Source organism: Euprymna scolopes, chromosome 17 (genome assembly GCF_053919585.1).
Source record: "Euprymna scolopes isolate OS-2025 chromosome 17, ASM5391958v1, whole genome shotgun sequence".
In the NCBI taxonomy this organism is placed as follows: Eukaryota; Metazoa; Mollusca; class Cephalopoda; order Sepiida; family Sepiolidae; genus Euprymna; species Euprymna scolopes.
In genome coordinates, this window is record NC_136498.1 from 70,591,260 (window position 1) to 70,614,804 (window position 23,545).

The following is a 23,545-nucleotide window of genomic DNA, read 5'->3' on the forward strand; positions in this document are numbered from 1 at the left end:
CATCAAAAGGTTTTCTTTTAAGTATGACTAACTTTCCTTTCGTAGTATGGAGTGTCCGAAATAAAATTCCTTTTCTCAGAAAAAGTTTGTCTTCTTCTTTTTCTCCTCTTCGTCCAGAAATAATATTCCTTTTCTCTGAAAAGCTTTGTCTAGCTATTTCTTCATCCGTTTGGGGACAAAGAGGAGAAAGAAAATAAATCACTGTTGACGAGTCTCTCGTTCAACAGTTTGAAATATAATGGTGACAGGCTCTGCCACACTTTATCTTTTTCAATAAAAGGTGTATTTTAAAACACCATTTTCAACCGCTCAATAAAGGCTATCTACCCTTAGTGAAGTGGTTGAAAGTTTTTACGTCGACCTCCACTCGACGGAATCTCAGACTTGCTCTCACGAAGTCTTATCCAGAACTAATTTGAAAAGGGCGCAAGAAAGTGATTTCTGGGATTTTTTTCACAGCAGCCAATCGCCATCAAGCAATGATGATGATACTACTAAGAAAAAGGAAAAACACTAAACAAAGAGAGAAAGGGAGAAATTCTACGAGGACTTAAATGACAAAAAAGGAAGAGAGACACACGCACGCACACGCATTCGCCAGTTGAAAATGTCTTTCAGATTCAAACGACTGCTAGACAACGAGGCCAAGATGAGAGGGGAAGGGGGTAACATGAATGCTGCAGGCTAAACAAAACAGCTGACCCCCACTTCCCTTTGCACTGCTGAAAATTTCCAATATATATATATATATATATATATATATATATATATATCCCGGATATCGTAATTTTGCCCCGTTAATTTGAAAAAATGTTTTCGTTGTTGTATTAATTTTGACTGGGCACATCAGTGTAAGCTGGAAAAATATGAAGATCTACGAGAAGAATTTTAGAAATGGTTGAAAAACCATTGTATTTCTTATCGGAATCAGGTGACGAGGTTTTATTGCGAACTCATCCTTCAGGTTCTTTAATAATCTTAGTCTTTCGTCGTCAGACAAGAACAAATACAAGGCAGAACTCTATCTGCATCAGCGTGGATATGGCAATCCGACAAAATGACGACAATCCAACAAAATCTGGTGATATCGTGAGATACTGCTAGGGCGCTCTGGGCTAGTTTTGATAATGGCTCGGCCCCGTAACTATGCCTGAACTCAGTCATTATCTGACGAAGGCTTTGTTAGAAGCAATGCTGCTGTACAAACTTATATATGTGTGTAATATATATGTGTGTAATATATATATATATATATATATATATATATATATAATTTTAGTTGAATGTTTACTTAAGATTAATTATTTAATCAGTTTAGCATATTCATTTCCTTTCGAAGTAAACGTGATAGAAACAATGAATTATTCATTGCGCTCGATCAACACTATCTCCTATGTCGTTGACTGTTATGCTTTGTTTGCAATGGAAACAGTGGTTATCCGAAATAAGCTATTATCGAGGCACATCTGGAACAACGAAGTGAACCGCGATCGGTTATAAACAAATGTATTTCATCTGTTCAATCAGTTCAGCGACGATACTGACGTTCAGTTCTCGTTAATTTCCGTTGTAAATTCACTTCTGTTGCGATCACTGGTGTGTGTTGAAAGCTGATTGCGTTGTTCATTGAATGCGGTGTTTGTTGAAGGCGCGTAGTTCTTGGTTCGTTCACCCGTCGAAGTTCAAGTCAAAGGCTGGTCTATCTGTCGTTCTGTTTGTTTCATTCGGTGATCCAAATTTATATACTATAATTAAATAGAACGTTATTCCAATAGAATATTGTTGGTAAAAAAAAAAAAAAGCTGAACTAAACACGCCTAGGAATTCATGCATATGCAGGTAAACCGCTGAAAAAAATATTAGCAGATGAAGAGCTTCTCTGCAAAGACAAAGATTTGGCACACGAACGAATTTGTTGATCCGTGCATTGATAATGCGTCATATTGTGTGCTATTTAAAAATATAATCTACAGAATGCTTTGCTATTAACGGATTTTTTTTTTTACCATTGTATTTGAATGCAAAATTTGGAAATGTGTAAAATAGTAATTTTTGTGAACTCGATATCATTTTTAAAGAATGGACAAACATGATAACGTACGCATGAAAGATGGTACACACGTATCTGTTATAGTGATGAATTATTTGATTTTAATAATTTGCATTTTTGCTTGAATATATGATTTTCTGGTTATTTACTCAAAACATGGTATAAGTAGTTTAAAAGTGAAATCATACCGATTTCACTATAAATAAAATTGAAGGGATTAAAATTGGATTAACCATTTTTTTTAATATAGAAATTCAAAAAAGAACTGTTATAAAGATTTTGTTAATCTATATAATTATAAAACTCAAATGATCTTGTAACGATGTATGTAACCCACTTTCCGGTTTACGACATCCGGTTGCGCATGCGCGCATGACCTGTGCACTGAAATATTAACGTTATTATTTCGAAATTATTATTTAACATGGGAAGAGTGGGGTTTAAAATAACTTAAACGTAATACAGAAATGAACGATGTAAAAAAAAAAAGAAACAGACAGTATTAACAATTGTTTATTTGGATAATTTAAACGCGGGGAAAAAACGAAAGAAAAATTGAGACACTGAAATATTAAATTATTTCGAAATTATTATTTAACATGGGAAGAGTGAGCTTTAAAATAACTTAAACGTAATACAGAAATGAACGATGTAAAAAAAAAGCAGATATATCAAAATTTGAATTTAACTATAATAAGTATTATGGTATCTGTTCAATGCACATTTACCTATAAATATGGTCAACCACTTATAATTCAGTAACTGTAAAAAAAAATTTCAAAAATAATCAATTATAATAAACAGAACGACTCATAGAAATCTATCTATATTCTTTTTTCATTTTTATATACTTTCATAGAAATGTTTCTGTTATGTCAAAAAAAAAACTATTTTCTTTACCTCACAAATGCCACGCTCATACATGAATTCCATAGCTAATATAACCTACTGACCCAACGGGTCACGAGTAGTCTAGTGAATAAATAAAATCGATATTTCTAAGTCGGGGTGAGGAGAGGTTCCCTCGTATATGGTTTTGAATAATAGCTCAGCTTGACTTCTCATTCTTAAAAAAAAAATTTTTTTTAAACATTAATAAATAACTTACATAGATATGAATTCAATCTCATTACTAAACGACTTGGACAATCTTTTAGGTCGCTAATGGATAGATCACATTTTGAAATGTGAATAACCCGACAGATGAAGTACTAGATTAAAAAAAAAAAAAAAAAAAAAAAAAATACTTTCAGCGAATCCGATATTGGAAGAGCATCTCATATTGAACTCTAGAGGAAGGTGTCTCAGTATGGCTTCCTTCGAAAGAAAAGCAGGTTCTAACTCTTGAAGACCGATGAGTTTTTCATATCTGAAAACAAGTTTAGGACATAAAGTTATTTAAATATCTCTAAACGAAAACGGAGATATTTTGTTAATTTTTTTAATTTATGATCGCTTATAAATTACAGTGAAATGAATTTGGCATTATTCCCAGACAATTTAGTTTTACTCCAAATTATTTTTTATGTTAAAAATAATTTTAAAAAAAAGATTGAATATAGAAACTTGACAAGTATACGCGAATCGTTGAATAAAAAACTAACCATATTCAAAAAATTCAAAGTAGTGTCCTGAAATTTTGTGGGGGGAATTGTAAGGAAGATAGGTATAAATAAATTTATCTTCCTCCCAGTCTACGCATCATCGGATACAACACGATCTTTCTCTTAAGCCATTGCGTAAAGGGAAGCAACTTGGCACGCTTTATTTTAACGAACATTTAAACGATGGGCATAGTTTATTTCCCTTTGGTAGGATTATGCTTTCATACTTGTTTTTATAATAACCTGATCCAAAATGTGATTAGATTTTTGGTTATTCAGAATTTTTACTGATTGTTCTAAGGGAAGTAACCTTAGTTTATTAAGAAATTAGTTGATTTTTTTTTTCATACAATAATTTGGGACGCTAATACATTCGAGGAATTTTAAGAAAAGAAAGATGAGACAATTTTTTTTTCCAAACAAATTTTTTTTCAACTACTTTATTTAATGTAACAAAGTTTTATAACATTAATAACAAAAATATAAACATTAACATTACAAAAAAGAACATTATTTTTTATTATTTTAACAATTCCTCTGCAATTATCGTCGTAATTTCCATTCTTTTTTGTAATGTCAAAAAAATTGAGGAATTGTAAAAAAAAAAAAAATTACGACTATTTTTTTTTTTTTCAAAGATTTAAACTTCATGGTCGCCAAATCGGCATAACATGATGCTTATTTAAACTGGCATTTATTGGTGACAATTAAAAATAAAGAAAATACAGAAATGTCTATATGATTTATGTACTCGTTACAGAACAAAGGTGTTATATTCCAAAAATCACATAATTCAATAAAGTAGTTATTTTTGAAAATAGGAACATCAAAATTTACGATTTTTTCCAATTTTACTAATAACTTGTATTGAACATAAGGCTGAGTTTTTTTAAATCTCAACACTTCGAATTGAGTTGTTGCCCCCCTTATTTATTCAATCTGATTTCATCATGTCCGAGGAAACCACTACGACTCGCTTAGTGGTAAAATTTTATTTCTTTAATACATGAAAAAAAAATACTTGATCAAATTACATAATTTTTGGAATATGACACCTTCGTTCTGTAATGAGTGCATCATACAGACTTTTCTGTATGTTCTTTACTTTTAATTACCTTCATACGCGCCAATTTGAATAAGCACCTATAACATTAATAACAAAATATATGTAAAATATTGTATTTTTTAAACCAAAAAATTCGAGTAATTGTAAAAAATAATGATACTTTTTAATACTTATGACTGTAGGTTATGTATTTTTTTTTAAATAAATGTTTATTTTGATATTTTGATGAACGTTGTAAAATATAAATATTTTAACATATATAAATGGATGATAACAGCTCCAAAAATCAAGACTATAAATAATTTAAACGACATAATACACGGTGGAACGATAAAATTGTCGCCATTAAGAAACCAACAATACAATTTTATTTTAAAACTTTTATTAAAAAAATCAATTCGGGTAGCTTGATTATGTGGTAGAGCTGACATCCATTTTACGTAGCCTCAATCACCGCCTCGGTACGGGTCCAGAACTTGGAGCATGTCTTTTCCACAAACGTCGATCGGAACTACGCGAATACTCGGCGGATAGCGGCGATCAAGCATGCTTTGGTGTTGTGGAGGTCAGGTTAGTGATGTTTTTGGCGTATGACCAAACGAAGTGGACCAACGGGTTCAAATCGGGGGAAGGAGGGGAGCCAGTGAGAGAAGGAGACAAAGTCGTGCCACTTTTTCTGAAGCCAAGCCAAGGTTTCTTTGGAGTTTTAGGCTGGCGTTGAGTTCTGCTGCCACACTCAGGGTCTGCCAGCGGCGACCTGATTGCACCAGGGGATCATCACTCTTTTCAGCATATCCAGGTACACTTTCAAGGCCACTTCGAAGATGTGAAGTGGCATAATGTGGCCCTGACAATATCAAAGACCATAACTGTGTCAGGAAACTTCGTTGAGTTGTGCCTCCAAGCGTTGAAATGCACGGATTTACATTTTGAGGAGGTTGTCATAACTTTGATCGGTAGAGAGCACGAGTTGTACAGCGGCGCATTTCGGACCTCGCTCGTTGTGTCACTTTCAGCCGTGATAGAAGGCTCCTATCGCTAGTGGGATGTGTATACGACTGACCAACTAGTAGATGGTCTGCAAAAAAAAAAAAAAAAAAAAGTTTTCATCAAACGAAAATGAAATCATGTCGTCTTTTCTTAGGCGACAATTTTATCGTTCCACCCTGTAATTATGAATCCAGCTAATGATGTTGACGGCGCCAAAAAATTAATGGGAGTAACTGTTAAAATTTGCCGCACTTGTACCTCTTATAGTAGCGTCTTTTTTTTTTTTTTCATAATCAGCGTTCCAAATTTTCGTATAAAAACTTCAACGAATCTGTTAGTAAACCAGAGTTTCTTCCCCCAAAACAACCAGTATATATTTTATATAGTGAGTTATTATATTATTTTTATATAGTTATTCATTATTTTATTTTTATATAGTTATTTATTATTTTATTTTATCTAGTTTTTATTATTTTATTTTTATATAGTTATTTGTTTTATTGTTTATATAGTTATTTATTTTATTTTTATATAGTTTTTATTATTTTATTTTTATATAGTTATTATTTTATTTTATATAGTTATTTATTTTATTTTTATATAGTTATTTATTATTTTATTATTTAATTTATTATTGTATTATTTTATTTTTATATAGTTATTGATTATTTTATGCCTAAAAACAATCAGTTAAAAAATAAAGGTCGATCGCATTTCAATATGAATTTTAGACGATTATGAATTGCGAAATTACCAAAAATCGTACCATTATAATATTTGTTAGCTACATGTTTTTAGATAAATAAAACGAACGTTGTAATATATTTGTTTTAACAATTTAAATATTTTTAATATAATCCCCTTCGTTTCGCCTTGAAAATAACTGTCAACTTAATACTTCTTAAATAAATAAACGACTGTCACTTTAAGTCGTCAACGACAACAGTTTTCCATTAATGACATCGTATTCGATTTGGAAACAATTCATTTAGAAATTTGCAAAATCGTAATTATTTCACAACCAGCCACGCTAAATATTTTTTTTTTTATTACGATCTCACATTTTAAAAATAAGTATTGAAGGTGATAACGTACGTATGAAAGATTGTACAAGTGTACTGGTATGCACAAAATGTTTTTTTTTTATTATTGTTTAAAGGGGTTCCAAAAGTAATGCCTCCTGTTTTTTTATTCCGTCCGAATGGATCAAAAGGAATTGCAAATTGCATTGTTATGATGACTAAATGATTTCTCTGTTGCAGATATTGACGGTGTGGCATACTAAGAAAGCAATTCCTGTCGTTGACGTGCTTCAGAAGCAGAGATGCGTCATTCAATTGCTGGCAAACGTTCATTGAGAGTGATAATAATTATGTCGCAAAAATAAATTCTGGAGCACAAAAAAAATCTCTTGTTTAAATGGTACAACTCCTGTCTTCGTAGCTCTTCAACTTTTTTTAGTTTAAAAAATGCGAGATTCTACTTTTGGAATGACCCTCGTATGATAAAGCGCGCTCCGAACGTCCATACACAGCCGTCATTCATTGGTGGCAAAAGTGCATTGAGAATGGTGATGACTATATAGAAAAAATAAATTCTGGAGCACAAAAAAGTTGCTCCTCTTAATTGTACCACTTTCGTCTTCGTAGCTCTTTTCAACTTTTTTGTTTTAAAAAAAATACGAGGTCTCGTAATTTGTATTTTTATTTTTGCTGGAACTATGAGCATTTTTCTTTCAATAATAAAAAAAACAGAACATGCATTCGCTTCACACAATATAAACAATATAGTGATGATCGTTGAAATCATAGTTCTAATCACAACTTCAGCAAATGTCATATTCACGTCAAGTTTCAATTCCCATTTGCAGATTTGCGAATATCATAGTCTCTGAACTCGAATTAATATTAAATCACACTTTCGCAATACCTACTTTTCCCGCCAAGCTATATTACAACATGTGTTATTTACAAAGAAAATCTATAGTTTCAATATTAAACGTGGAAATCCTTTTTGGTTAAATGAATATTTGCTACTGATTTATAACACGTGCTTCTGTATAAGATAAATAGTGGCTTTCTCTAATCGAAGTCCCCCTGCCGGTTTGACGCCCCCATTCTGGATTAAAGTTCCTAAGATGTCAACGGTGGACTTTTTTTTTGCCATTACACACTACTTTCTTCAAGCAAAGTCCTTGATGGTCTCTGCTGGTCTGTCAGACTAAGAAGCGATTTATTGAAATTAAAGAAGATAATTTTTTTTTAAACTCATCTTTATATATTATTTTTATTTTTGATTTTTAATCGTTAAATCTTTTCAGATGAGGCTTCATAATCTTTGTTTTGTTTTTTTTGTTTTTTTCGGACTGCTATCTTCACACTCAAAGTTGCTGTTGTTTCATGTCGGGCCCCGTGGTAGCAGTGTCAGAAATTTCGTGAAAATAGTGAATAATTCCACCCCATCTTTCCAAGCTTATAACTCCTCGAAAAATGTAATTCAAGCCCTAATTTTTTTTTTCAATTAAAGGAGTAAGGACCAAGGTTTTATTTAAAAAAAAAACAAAACAAAACAATGTGTTTTTTTTTTTTTAAAAAGGTTTTAAACTTCGGACTTTACAGGTAAATTTCTAAAAAACTGATTTTTTTTTTTGTTTTAAATTTGAATATATTATTTATTGACCTTTTCTCTTCAATTTGTGATATATAAACCTATTAAACATAAATTAATTATTTACTTTTTAATAGACATTTCAAAATGAGAGGCGTAAATTATTCGACCCCCTATCTTTCTAAGCTTATAACTCCTCGAAAAATGTAATTCAAGCCCTAATTTTTTTTTCAATTAAAGGAGCAAGGACCAAGGTTTCATTAAAAAAAAAAAAAAAAAGACAAAAAGAAAAAATGTGTTCTTATAAAATAAGGTTTTAAACTTCGGACTTTACAGGTAAATTTCTAAAAAACTGATTTTTTTTTTTGTTTTAAATTTGAATATATTATTTATTGACCTTTTCTCTTCAATTTGTGATATATAAACCTATTAAACATAAATTAATTATTTACTTTTTAATAGACATTTCAAAATGGGGGGGGCGTGAAAATGGGGGGGCGTGAAAATGGGGGGGCGTTAATTTAAAAAAAACGTTTGTCTAAAATATTATATTCGGTTTATTGGAAAGAACATAAAATTTCACATTGACCCTGAAAATATCGTAAAAATAGAATCAATAGAAAAATTTTGATAGATTTTTAAAATTTAAAAATTTAAAAATATTGAGTTTAAAAATTGAAAAATATTGAGTTCGGAAAATTCATTACTGTTTTAAAAAAAAAATAAAAATATTTTTATTACTTTTAAAACAACTGTAATAGTTTATTTTGGAAGTATAATCCATAAAGAAAATAAATAACCCACTTTTAACAGAGAAATTACGAGATTTTTATATTGTATTCGCAGTTTCGTGTTAGGGGTGTCAAAAATTCCTACAAAAATTCTGATACTGCTAGCCCCGTGGTGTAATGAATAGAGGCGTTGAGTCTTTACGGTTCCGGGTACGCATTGTCTGAAAATAGCGGTTTACAATCCTATCCCAAGCAGGTCAGAGGATTAGTTTGTCAAAAACATGGTGAAACAGCAACAACTATGGAATGCAGTAATTACTAAGAATACAGTCACAAGACTCAGCATTTTTATCCCTTCACGGTTAATCACTTGAAGAAGGCCAGAGAATGAGTTGGCCGAAACATGGTGAAACAACAACAACACCTTTGAAGATGAGGATAACAATCTAAAAAAAAAAAAAATGAATGCACAAAATAGTCTTTATTTGAACATTTCTAATAAAAACATGTTTATGAAACGAAGTTTTACTGTTTACTGAGAGTCCCACATGAATCGTCGAGAGAAGAAAGCCTGATTTTTTAAAATTAATTTAATTATTTTAGTGTACAATCATTTATATCGGTGAGAAACAGTTCACCGATTACGTCCTAGGAGCATAAATTACGAATAGTGACATCAGCAACTCGGGGAATTTTCCTTGAAGAAAGCTCGAATAGTTTAATTTATTGTATAGTCATAGCAATCGCGGTTTATGACTGCATAAAGGGAGATAATTCTGTATTTGTTGGTGATGAGTTGTTTTCCTTGTCATTGCAAAAAATGTTTTTTTTTTTGTTTTTGTTTTTAATCATAAATACATTATTTTTTTCTTATAGGGACGAGAAGGTCCACATGGTCCACCAGGAGTTACTGGCCAGCGAGGAGCTCGGGTAAGTAACTTTTGTCTATATTTATAAATATTCACTTTTTTTTTTTCACGCTAGTATTCAGATGCGAAATGCAATTTTAAATGACAAAAAGTAAATCAGAATACGTACGCACAATTTTTCAATTCAGTTTTTATAGCACGCTACGCTGCACGCACATATATTTATTTATTTATTACTGTTTATTAATCGCAAACAAGGCATAGTTCCACTAAATCGTAAAGGGCTACTAATAGTATCCCGGTAAATCTGGTTTCTATGTAGGGGGGTTGGGCAGCGAGATGTCTGTTCACATTACACTTGAATTCTGCATGTCAGTACAGTCAGGAAAGCAGGGACCCGGGAGGAAATTCCAAAGATTAGCGGTTCGTAGGAAGAATCTATTTGAGTAGAAAGCTTTACTACATATAGCGATCTCTACAGTGAAGGGGTGGTATTTTGCTGATTGTCGAAGGGTGTTGACTGTTGAGAGGATACAAGTGTTTTAATTTCGTCCAAGCACTTTCCGTTAAAGTACTTGTAAAAGAAGCGCGAGGATGCAACATTTCGGCGATAGGACACTGGTTGGAGTTTGGATGACCGCACGGGATCTATTAGGTTGACTGAAACGAAGTGAAAATTAGTACGGAATGTTGACAAGAATAACTGAATAGATACCAAATATGTACCCCACTCACTTCCTTAAAATCTGATTGTATGTTGATTCAAATCTCTTTCATACACATTTACAAATCTTTTAACTTATGCAACACTTATCTCCCTTATACCCGAACTAGATATTAAAAACAACACATGGTTTAAGGGAGATAATTCTATTGCATTAATGGCATTAAACTTTAAAATGTTTGCGGTGAAATCGGAAGAGAAAGATTACGTCGATTCTTTTTTTCTTTTCCTTTTTTTTTTTTTTTACAAATTGTTTAATTGTAGCATAGAAGTCGTTGAAATATCTCAACTAGTTCAATTTTTTTTTGCGTCGATTTGTAAGAAAGTCGGTTGTATTTTTTTATCATGCGGTTAAATTGCTCTTAATAAATTGCAACTTCCATAAAAAAAAAAATGAATACAAATTTCTTGATTGCGGCTATGTTTTTTTGGGGTTTTTTTTTTTTTTCACAGTTGTTAGCAACAGATCAACTAATATTTTAAAACCTTTTTTATAGTTTAAATTCTGTAACTTACATTAAATGCTGTTATCTAGGTACGGGCGGAAAAAGATAGGACATAGTTTTGAAAGCCGGTTTATCATATATTTTTTTTGTGGGTTTCCGACTACTTTTTGATTGTATTTGAAAGATTAAAGCGTAAAGTTAATTTTCAAAAGGAAAAAAAAATATTTGTACACGTGAAAAAAAAAATTGCTTTTTAAAAGTGGATCATACTTAAACTACACATTCGCGCACGAACAGCGCTTACCACTGGACTTACAATACACAACCACTCTGCTAAACGACATCATCGCACGTAAGAGCAGAAAAAATAAAAAATATATATTGTATTGTTTTTATTTTTTTTTAATCCTGATGAAGGCTTTTTATTAGCCGAAAATTTGAAACTTTAAATAAATAAATATCTGTTTATTTAAAAATATAAATTCGCACGTGATCGTTCTGTCTAACTTCACATTTTTAATTCCATTATCCTCGTGCTTCTTAAAAGTGGATTATACTTATACTATAATGAAAAATGTTTTCACGGCGACATTCGGAATCTGACAAATTCAGCTAAATTTTGAACTTAAATAAATTCATTGCACAAATCCTTTGAAAGATAAATATTAGTTTTCTGTGTCTATTTCAAAGATAATTAGTAAAGTCCTAAGATATTGAATTAAATAAAAAAAAAAAGAACACATTGTTTGTACAAAAAAAAAAATAATTAGCCCTCAAAGGGGAGAGATTCTGGTTTCGCAAAATCACAACAAACGAAAAATCGTTTAAGTGTGGATTCTACGGAGCCCTAAAATGTCAGAAAGTCAAAAGGCTGTCTGCAAATGACGTCGGGTAGTTAAAGGGAGGTAGGAGTACTGGTTTTCTTCTTACCATTTTTAATTAAATTATTTTTCTACGTTCCTTTCTTTAAATTAATTTTATTTTTCAAGATTATATAAAAATTATGTTAGGTCGAAAGTTTCACATTCATTCAAGCAAGGAAAATATTCGTATCTTACATATAAAAATTATTAAAACACATGATCTAAAAAAAAAAGTAGAAATATTTTTTGCAATTATAATTTTTGTGTGAAAATATTAAATAAGCAATGCTTAATTCAATGATAACATCGTAGTTCGAGAAATTAATTTTTCTTGGGGTTACATTGAATTCATTAAGACGAACTTTAGGAGCTTTTTCATAATGCCCCTAAAAAAAATATATTTTCTTTTTTATTGTTACAATTTACAATGCTTTATTTTCATAGAAAAAGTAAAAAAATAAATTCATTCATTTTTTTGTACTACTGAAAACTATAACTTTAGTAAAGATAGGTTTTGTTAAAACAAAATAATATATTTCCACTAAGATTTAAGTAAAAATAATGAGTTCGTTGTATTCTGTGATCATTATTTGATAAATATTGAAAATGTCATTAAAATTGATTAATTTCCTGATTTTTTGTGAATTTTGGAGTAAAAGAATGGGTCAAAATGTTGATACATGTTGAGCATCGGCATTGATTTACGCGCACCAAAAACAGAAGCAGAATTTTTCTATTTCAAGGGAGATTACTCTTTTCTTACACGATTTTTATAGTTCAAGGGAGATAACTTTTGGAGCAGCGACTTTGCACGTACCTACTTGTTATATGTGTAAAAGTAACATTTTGGAGTTTATTTTTGTGTACAAATGTTTTTAAAACGATTAAAAGTTAAAGTTAGTTTAGGTGTAAAATTTAAACATTGAATTGAAATTACATTTTTAACAGTATTAAAAAGGGGGGACACCAATTATATTCAAAATATCTCCTTTTATCGTACTACTACTTAGTACTAGAACTTATACTTGACTCTACTTATTACTACGGAATACACGTTAATACCAACAATCAATTTCATCCAAACATGCTAATGTCCCAATGGTAACTATGCTACAATTGATTCAATAATTTGGATTAAGTAATATTTTTTTAACGTTTCTGAATTTTTCAAATGAAATAATAATTTGGATTAAACCTCCTACCTTCAAATAAATTTTGTCACACTCAGAGATCGTTTTCTCGAACTCGGGAGTCTTTCTCCCGTTTCGAACTGAATTTTACTTTATCCGTGTCGCCACGGATCCTTGCACTATAAATCAGTATCAAGATAGGAGAAATTCACCTATGGGGAGATAATTCTTGTAATATGAATAACAGTTTGTTTTGTTTTTTTTGTGAAAAAAAAAGAATATCCTTATTTATTTATTTAACCTTATTTACGAATATAATTATCATTTCAAATGGCCATATATATGGGGATTTTAGCTTTTACTTTATCTAGGGGGATCTCGGCCCTGTCGTAAAATACGCTTAAATATGATACTTTAATTTGTCCAGATTTCGTATATATTATTATAGAGTCGTGATTTCAAAAAAAAGAAGTATTTGGGTACCATCAGCCTGAATCGAAACCGAAAGCAAAACTGTAGCATTAAAAGCTGGTGATGCTATAGGTGTATCAGAATTTTTGTAGGAATTTTTGACACCCCTAACACGAAACTGCGAATAAAATATTTAAAAAAAACTCGTAATTTCTCTTTTATAAGTGGATTGTTTATTTCCTTTATGGATTATACTTCCAAAATAAACTATTAAAGTTGTTTTAAAAGTAATAGAATTTTTTTTTTAAACAGTAATGAATTTTACGAACTCAATATTTTTCAATTTTTAAACTTTAAAAATCTATCAAAATTTTTCTATTGATTCTATTTTTACGATATTTTCAGGGTCAATGTGAAATTTTATACTCTTTCCAATAAGCCGAATATAATATTTTAGACAAACGTTTTTTTTTTAAATTCACGCCCCCCCCAATTTTCAAGTGTCTATTAAAAAGTAAATAATTAATTTACTCACCAAAGTTTTATTTATCACAAATTGAAGATAAAAGATCAATAAATAATATATTCAAATTTCAAACAAAAAAGTAGTGTTTTTTTTAGAAATTTACCGGTAAAGTCTGACGTTTAAAACCTTAAAAAAAAAACTACGTTGTTTGTTTGTTTGTTTTTGTTTTTTTAAATGAAATCTTGGTCCTTGCTCCTTTAATTTAAAAAAGAAAATAGAGCTTGAATTACATTTTTCGAGGAGTTATAAGCTTGGAAAGACTGGGTGGAATTATTCACTATTTTTCACGAAATTTCTGATACACCTAGTGATGCTACCACTGTACCAACGTGACACGCATATGAACTTATTAAGAATTAAAAATAAATTAAGATGAATGTACAAAATGCTTAACGATTTTTCAATTTTTACCTCTTTTTGCCCCCTTAAAAACTATTCCAGCCTTAAAAACTATTTTAGCCTTAAAAACTGTTTTAGCCTTAAAAACTGTTTTAGCCTTAAACACTATTTTAACCTTAAAAACTATTTTAACCTTAAAAACTATTTTAACCTTAAAAACTATTTTAACCGGCTAAAGATCCATAAAAGAACGGTCTGTAAAAAAAATCTAATCATTCGAGGCCTCTAACAACGCTCTGTGATTTTTAATTTCGGGGAGATAGTTTGAAAATATGGAGACAGACATTTTATATTATATTTAAAAGAATTTATTTTCTCCAGAAATATTTACTTTGAAATTTGAAAAATAACTGAAAATAAAGTTATGGAAAATCTAACTAATTTTAAGCCAAATTGTTAAGTGGTTGCATGCAATATAGTTCTTCAACTATGCAGGGTGTATAGGAGTACGCTGTGAACATTTGAATAGTAATCGCAATCTTCGCCGGCATATAATGTTTCGTCTTGGGTTTTTTTTTTACCGCCATGATCTTGTGGTTGGGGAATGAGACCCACCTACATATTACTAGAATGGAATCAAATCATAATCGTCCCGCTAAAGAAAATAACAGGAAAGCGTTTATTTAATCACCTATACCTTAAAAACCTATTTTTCATAAAGGGGGATAACTCTGATTCCACTACCTCTAATTTAGCTTGGTGCAAAAATAATATTTATAAAAACGACATTATTTTTGATCATTTAATCATTATTCACGAATTTTGCCATTTCGATTCATGTACTTCAATCACATGTACTCAGCTATTGTCTATGAGTGGAAAAACAAAATTAGGTACTGTCCAAGTGAAAAAAAATAAAAAGTTGGAAGTTCGTTGGAACGCAGAAAGTCTGCTAGCTGTTATGTTAGTTGATGCTTCAGTGTCCAGAGAGAGTCTTTACTCGTTGCTCATTGCCGCGCCGTTGCTGCAGACCGACCGTGATTTCCAAAGGGGGCAGATGAAATCAAGGAGCTCTCCGATTCGTTAGCGTGTAAAATAAATCGCTTAAGAGGGGCATTTGTCTACATGATAAAATAAGTCTTTATTTACGACTGTAACACCCCCCACATACACAATAATAATAATAATAATAATAATAATAATAATAATAATAATAATAATAATAATAATAACTAGCAGACCCGTGGAAATTCCACGGTAGTTGAAAACATCATCACATAAGCAAATAATAGAATGTCCTTCAATGGCATAACCAGTGCGATATTAGATCCGATCAGACCATGAAATAAAAAAATAAATATGTTTGTAGTCAAATATGGTAACTGCTTGAGATATATTATTACAAAAAAAAAAGACACTGGCTGGCGAAAAATAATATTAGTATTTTGATCTGCACTGATAATTAACTTAATATTGTAACCTACACCGACAGAACACTAGCTGGCTATAAATTACTTATTAGTATTATGGTCTGCAATCACCATACACTGGCTGGCAGTAAATAACTTCTTAGTATTGTGGTCTTTACCAACCATAGACTGGCTTGCAATAAGTAACTTTGTATTATGATCTGTACCCATCAGACACTGGCTGGCGATAACCAACTTATTACTATCGTGATGTGAACCCACTATACACTGGCTGGCGATAAATAACTTATGAGTATTCTGATCTGTACGCACCATAAATTGGCTCGCGATAAATAACTTAATGATAACGGTCGAAGCGATAAGCGTAATAATATATAGATAATAATAATAATAATAATAATAATAATAATAATAATAATCTACGCTTTGCCACAGGTTGTAGTGTAGTCAAACGTAAACAGATATTCGCTTTCTTAATGCGAAATTGTTTCTGGAAATTATTTCGGCCAGGATCAAAGAAAAGTTATAATGCGATGTGATATCTTTTGCAAACGAGTCACTATATACGAAAGACCAAAGGCTACTCGAGGATAAGGTTTTTGACAGTGACTGTGAGGCACCGACGCGGTTTTTAACGATGGTTGTAAATAGTCACAAATTTATTATTAAAAAGAATATTTTTTACAATGGCCTTCAAAGCGGCAATGCCAGCCTGGAAGCAATCATGTGATACTGTGTTTTACAGACGGGCAGTTCTGGGAATGATTGAAAGTTTTATTGTAGACGCTCAGTTTTGTTGTAGGTACAAAGAGGAAGGGGCAGAGAATTTATCGACGGTAGGATTTTAGTTAGACAAATTTTTGTGGCCAATGCTTTATATATGTTGGGGAGCATTGAACGAAGCTCAGTCGAGTACTTGTCATAATAATTGAACAAAAGGTTACAAGAGGTAACAAGTTTGAACGTACGAAAAAGAGTGCTCGTACAACGATGGGCGACAAATCGTTTTTATGTCCTTTTAAGCAAAAATAGTTACGTAATTATCATGTCGAAAATAGTAATATATTCAAAAATTAAAACAATTGCTATTGTGTTTTTGTAACAATATATATATATATATATATATATATATATATATATATATATATATATATTGTTGTCGCCTAAACATGTTACTTGAAGAATCTGCATGAGTTCTTCCGTAGATTTTACACTGTATTTACAAGGTAAATACGGTGTGATGAGTTCGTTGATTTTTTTTAGTTAAGTTATATATTGGTGTTGTCACCTGTGAAATTATGGGACGAAGTGGGAAATTAGTTTTATGTGTTTTCATGTTGCCATGTAAATATCCAGGTTTATAATCTTGAAATGTTTGGGATAAATTTTTAAATATGTATATGTCTGTGTTTGTATATATAAATGCATTTAATATATGTAAAAAAAAAAAGAAAAAAAAGTCCCCCCACCTAACTTATAACAAGCGACCATTGTAAAAATTGTAAAACAGAATAACTCCGTGCTATTCAATAATATTTATCTAAATGAGAAAATGCTGCCTAAATATACACAATTTAAACTGCACGACGCAGCCGCTCAAAATGAAACCAACAATTGGAATTTCAGAGTCAACTTAATTAAGCGGCAAATTGCCATTGCCCATGAACTTCTCAACAACTATAACTCTGAAATCCTTGATCTAGAAAATCAACTAAAAAATATGATTACCGCAGATCAATTTACCTATATCCAACACAATCTCTCGGAAATTCTTAATCAATTTGAACTCTCACATAGAACAACTTTAGAAAAGAAACTGAACACGTTGTACAAATGCAATATATTACTCCCCCAACAAACGCAAAGTTATATTAATCTTTCCAACTAAGAACTAACAGAGCATCAAAAAGAATTTCTAGCACTCGGACCTAATTTTCATTTATTTAGCACTTACAACCACCCAAATAAAAAGGCCGAAATAGAACTCCTATATGAAAATCTTGTTAACCTATAAAACGAACAGAAAATTACTACACATCCAGGTATTAAGGATATATTTGGGGCTGAGGCTATGAAAAATAAATTTAAAAAATATAAAACTATTTTAACTGATAATTTAAAAAAGCTGCCAATGAACTAAAAAACACCCAAATTCAATTATTAGAAAAGGGGATAAAACCAATATGTATGTATTACTTAATAAAACTGAATATTTTTGTAAACTCCAATCAATTTTGGATGATCCCAGAAAATATAAGAAAGTTAAATAAAACTCTGTTAATGATCTTAAAATTCAAGTTAATAAACTCATCACCGCCAATAATGCTGTAATAGATAATTTAAAACTCCCACTAATAATTGGAGATTATAAACCTGGATATTTATATGACAACATAAAAACACATAAAACTAATTTCCCATTTCGTCCCATAATTTTACAGGTGACAACACCAATATATAACTTAACTAAAAAAAATCAACGAACTCATCACAACGTATTTACCTTGTAAATACAGTGTAAAATATACGGAAGAACTCATGCAGATTCTACAAGTAACTAGAATCAACAATAAAATCACCGCCTCTTTAGATGTTGAAAATCTGTTTACAAATATACCAGTGAATGAAACCATTGAAATTATCATAAAGAACATATATAACAATCCGACCCTTCCTCCACTTAAAATGAGTTCAGTAATCCTAAAAAAATTATTAGTAATGTGTACAACTAAAGTTCCATTTTTTATCATCTGGGAAATATATACACACAGGTGGATGGCGTGGCCATGGGTTCCGTATTGGGACCAACATTTAGTACGTTTTATATGGCTGATCTAGAAAACAAGGTATTTAATTTAATAGAGAAACCTTCTATTTACGTTCGATATATGGACGATATACTACTTCTTGTCAATAACACAGAGAAAATAGAATATTTAAATGGTATCTTTCAGAATAATTCAGTTCTTAACTTTACATATGAACTCAGTACTAATAATAAAATCTCGTTTTTAGACGTTCTCGTTGACTCTAGTAGCGATGAAGTTATCACCTCCGTTTTTAAAAAACCTACATCCGTTAATTCCTGTATTTTAAATTTTAAAAGTGAATGTCCATTCCGTTATAAAACGAATATAATAAGGAATCTTATACATCGTGCAAAGGTGATTTCCTCAAACAAAAAATATTCTTTAATGAATTAAAAAATATAAAACAAGTGTTGGTAAATAATCAATTCCCTAATTCTCTTGTAGATAAAGAAATAAAACAAGCCATTAGTAATTTGAATCAAATTAGTAATATTCAAGAAAATTATCAACCTGTTAATATATATTACCGTAACCAGTTACACAAGAACTCAAAAATCAATGAGAGTATTCTTAAAAATATAATCCGTAGATACGGTGCTCCCAATAATAATAAAAAATAAATAAAATTTATTATATATTATAAAAAAAATACAGACAACAACCCTTGTAATGAAAAACAACATTTCGCAAACAAATGACCAAGGGCCAATGTTTACAAATTTAGCTGCTTAATAGGAGAGTGTATCTCCAATATTAGTAGCTATGTTGGTTCAGCAACTAACACATTGTCGCGAAGATTGACTCTCCACCTCTCTGACTCTAGCTCCATATCATAACATTTGAAGGGACATGGCTTCCACCATTCGGAATTTCGAAGAATTATGATAGAAAATACAAGAATATTGCAGAGTGAGAGAAATGTAAATAGGCTAAGTATACTCGAAGCATTGTACATTAAAACAAAGGAGCCTCAAATAAATAATATTAAGTATGAGTGCAGCCGAAACGTTTTGAAATGTTTGGGATAAATGTTTGAATATGTATATGTCTGTGTTTGTATATATAAATGTATTTTATATATGTAAAAAAAAAAATATCCGTCCACCTAACTTGTAACAAGCTACCACGTCACTAGGAAAAATGTATATATACGTAATTTAAAAAAACAATTTCTACATTTATTTCTACAATATGCCTGAGGATGATAGAAGCACTTCTGTCGAAAGCGCTCGCGATTATGGATCAAACTTTTACAATTTCGAGAAGAACACAAAAAGGACTATTCGGAGATTGGAGAAGATAAAAAGGAAAATTGTAAAACAGAATAACTCCATGTTATTCAATAATATTTTACTAAATGAGAAAATGCTGCCTAAATATACACAATATATTTATATATATATATATATATATATATATATATATATAGTGTGTGTGTGTGTGTGTATGAGGGGATCTAAGAATTAGAACATTGTTTAAATGGAGACTTATCAGGATAATAAAAAGCTTTGATACAAAAAGAAAAAAGTCGACATTACTAAATATATACTAGTGCATATAGATTTAATAATCAATTAAATAAGAGAATTATATCAACATGAGTCAGTGATATAATTGATCTTGATACCTAGGAGGTATTTCGAAGCCTATGGCTTCTCATCAGAAAAGGAGATGGGGTGCTATGTAACGAATAAGATATGCTATTATTAAATCTATATGCACTTGTATATATTATTTGTGTGTATATATATATATATATATATATATATATATATATAATTAGTTTTACGTTATAAGAAGTCTACGCAGGTCGATCAACGTTTCAAAACTTCCATGTGCTCATCAGGACTACAAATAAATCTGCGAAATTCATTTGGAGTCCTGATTAAAACACAGAAATGTCGAAACGTTGCTTGTAAGGTAGGTTGGGGTATTTCTGTCATTTCGTGGAAATACTTGTAAAAGAGATTAAACAATACGGCAATGCAACGTGGGCCGGAGCTTGCGACACAAATTTAAATTTTATGAACAATGTAATTTATGCATTAAACGTAAATTTGTGCGGTATTTATGATTTCTTTTTTCTGTTTAACGGTTTAACTCCAGGACTGTTTCTGTTCCATTGTTACATAGTTAAGCCCGTTTTGCGTATGTCGATTTTTCTTGGGCAAGTCGCCTTATACAAGTGCAATATGTGAATTTAGTTAGCATCCCTCGGAATTTCAACCGCATTCTTCATCTTCGTTTATAAATGACTCAGGTCTTATCTTTGCGGGAGAAAGCTAAATTTTGAGGTTGCATTAGAATAAGTTTTTAGTTTCTGAAAAACAATAGTTTCGTTTTAAAGATTTCAAGTAGTAAATATTGATTGTGAAATGATAGTTAGTGAGTAAAACAACCACTTATTGTTGTTTAATTCATGAATTAAAGAAATTGTTTGTTTGTTTTTTTTTCAGGGTAAATCTGGAAGTCAAGGTCCACCCGGAGCGAAAGGAGATCGAGGAGAAATAGTATGTTTCCTTCTTCAGTTATTTCGGCTAATGTAGCCACGACGCATGCACATATGTTTTCTAAAGACGTAAACATGTTATAACCGGATGATTTAGTATGAATGGAATATGCCAACTCGTTTTTAATTGGAATTTTTATCCCTACTAATATCTAACTCCGCAGTGAACGGTCGTTATAACGTTTAGTTCGCTGCACCTCATGACAAATGTTCATACAATTTTTTAGAATAATTTACCTAATATTTTCGGGTAAAAGTGTAACAATACACACCAACGTGTGTGTGTGTGTGTGTGTGTGTGTGGTTTTTTTTTTGGGGGGGGTGCAGTTTCTAAGGGGTGTACTCACTCTTGTTGCCAGGGATTTAGCTTTTAATGGCCATATTTTGAGGTGTTTTGAGGGGGAAATAAATTAACTTTGTTATATATGCTGCAAACGGCCTACTTTTCATTGGATCAACGTGTCATTTTGTTAGTGTTGTTTCATGAAGAGATATGCTTAAATATTTGAAGAAATGAGAGGGGTGTAGTCACTTTTGTAATACACTAATATATATATATATATATTCAAGCACGTCTGATTGAATACGACAGAGTTATTCTTTTTTCCGATTTTTCTGGATATCTTTTCCATTTGCCGAGCGGTCTTTTTTTTTAATTTCAGCTGACATGTTGTATAAAATGGCGCCCAATATTGTTGTTCGGTCATATTCTTCTCAAGCGCTTTCTATCGGTGCATCCGATTATCATCAGAGGCGATTGTTGTTGTTATCGTTTTCTTTTTCTTTTCCTTTGAGGCTTAGTATATTTATACTTTTTTTTTAATTGGTTATAAAGGTGGTTGCAGGACGGTTGGGGGCGAATTATTTTTATTTTACTTTTTAATTTCGATTTTCCTATTTTATAGTTTACTAGCAATCGGTGCCCGGCGTTGCCCAGGTGTTTTGAGGTTAATGCTGAGAAAAAAAAAACGGTCAATTTTTTAAAACTTTGACCCCTATTATGACCTCTTAACATTTATTGTTTAGGGATCAAGTAAAGTTAATAAGTTAGATCCATGTCCAAGGAATCTATATCTAAAATATCAAGTGTTTACTGTTTAGACCCAGAATTGTAGGAGGAGTTTGGTAGAGTTCTCAAAGGTCAAATCGTTGAATATTGACCATTTAATCGCCAAATTTCTGTCGAAAACCTATCACATCGATTTTCCCAAATCGCGAATTTGGCCCTTTTTTAAAGCAGTTTGGCCTTCAAAATTTCTGTTTGGCCTTTTTCTTCACCGATGAAATCTGGAGACGCAACGGGAATTTTCGGCAAAAAAATGTTGTTACTATGCACATCTATGTAATGAAATACAATTTGTGGCAAAATTTCAGGAAAAACTAATGGATGGTTATCTCGCAATAGTCCGGACAATTCGCTAAATTATCTCGTCAAAACCATAAATCTCGAATTTTTGTGCATTTTTTTTGGGGGGGGGGCTAATTTGGCATAATAGTGTCCATTTAATAGTATTTTCTTGTAAAAATAAAAAATAAGGAAAATTACCAAAAAAAACAAACAAGAACAACAAAAGTGTGCCGTATTTTTAAAAGTTTTATTGCGTTGTTTTTATTTGCTTTTTTTATTTCATCGGTGAAGAAAATGGCCAAACAGAAATTTTGAAGGCCAAACTGCTTAAAAAAAAAAGGCCAAATTCGCGAAATTTGGCCTTCAAAATTTCTGTTTGGCCATTTTCTTCACCGATGAAATAAAAAAAGCAAATAAAAATAACGCATTAAAACTTTTAAAAATACGGCACACTTTTGTTGTTCTTGTTTGTTTTTTTGGTAATTTTCCTTATTTTTTTATTTTTTCAAGATAATACTATTAAATGGACACTATTATGCTAAATTAGCCCCCCCCCCAAAAAAAAATGCACAAAAAAACGAGTGAACGCGCGTATTTTTTTTTTTTAGTTTAGTTTCATAATGGCGGCCGTGGTGTCGGAGGTTCGATTGTTAGATTGTAAGTTAGTTTCGTATTTTTTTAAGTTGTAAATCGCAAGTTAGAAAAAAATTAAACCCTTCCAAGATGGACAATAAATAAGACCAAAATATTTTATGGTAAAGTTAAGAGTTTAAGAACTATACTTTTTTAGGAGATGTGATTATTGGATTAACCAATCAGAAATCGTCTGTGGCACACACATCTCTGTTTTTATAGATATATAGATAGATTTAGTTTCTTGTTAGTTATTAAAAATATTTGCCACGGTGTTAAATGAGATCCAGTTAAAAAGGGGGTGTAATTTTTTGATAAATATGGTTTCTAATAATTTTAGTTGTCGTGTGCAATTGTAAAGGTATCGAATTTTAGTATTGCTAGTTAAGATATTTCTAATGTTGGATGACTGTAGGTTTTGTTGTTTCATGGCACTATTGTCGGATAAATGATATATAC

The 23,545-nt window shown here is 31.0% G+C and overlaps 1 protein-coding gene across 5 annotated transcripts in view; it reads left to right on the forward strand.

The window, feature by feature from the left end:
- LOC145296782 (uncharacterized) overlaps positions 1-23,545 on the forward strand; it is an 823,821-nt gene that overhangs the window by 407,802 nt on the left and 392,474 nt on the right. For all 5 annotated transcript variants that reach the window (XM_080142846.1, XM_080142847.1, XM_080142845.1 and 2 more), the window contains 2 exons: positions 9,925-9,978; positions 21,053-21,106. In XM_080142846.1, coding sequence (XP_079998972.1) covers positions 9,925-9,978; positions 21,053-21,106 — 108 coding nt within the window. The remainder of the gene's footprint in view (positions 1-9,924; positions 9,979-21,052; positions 21,107-23,545) is intronic.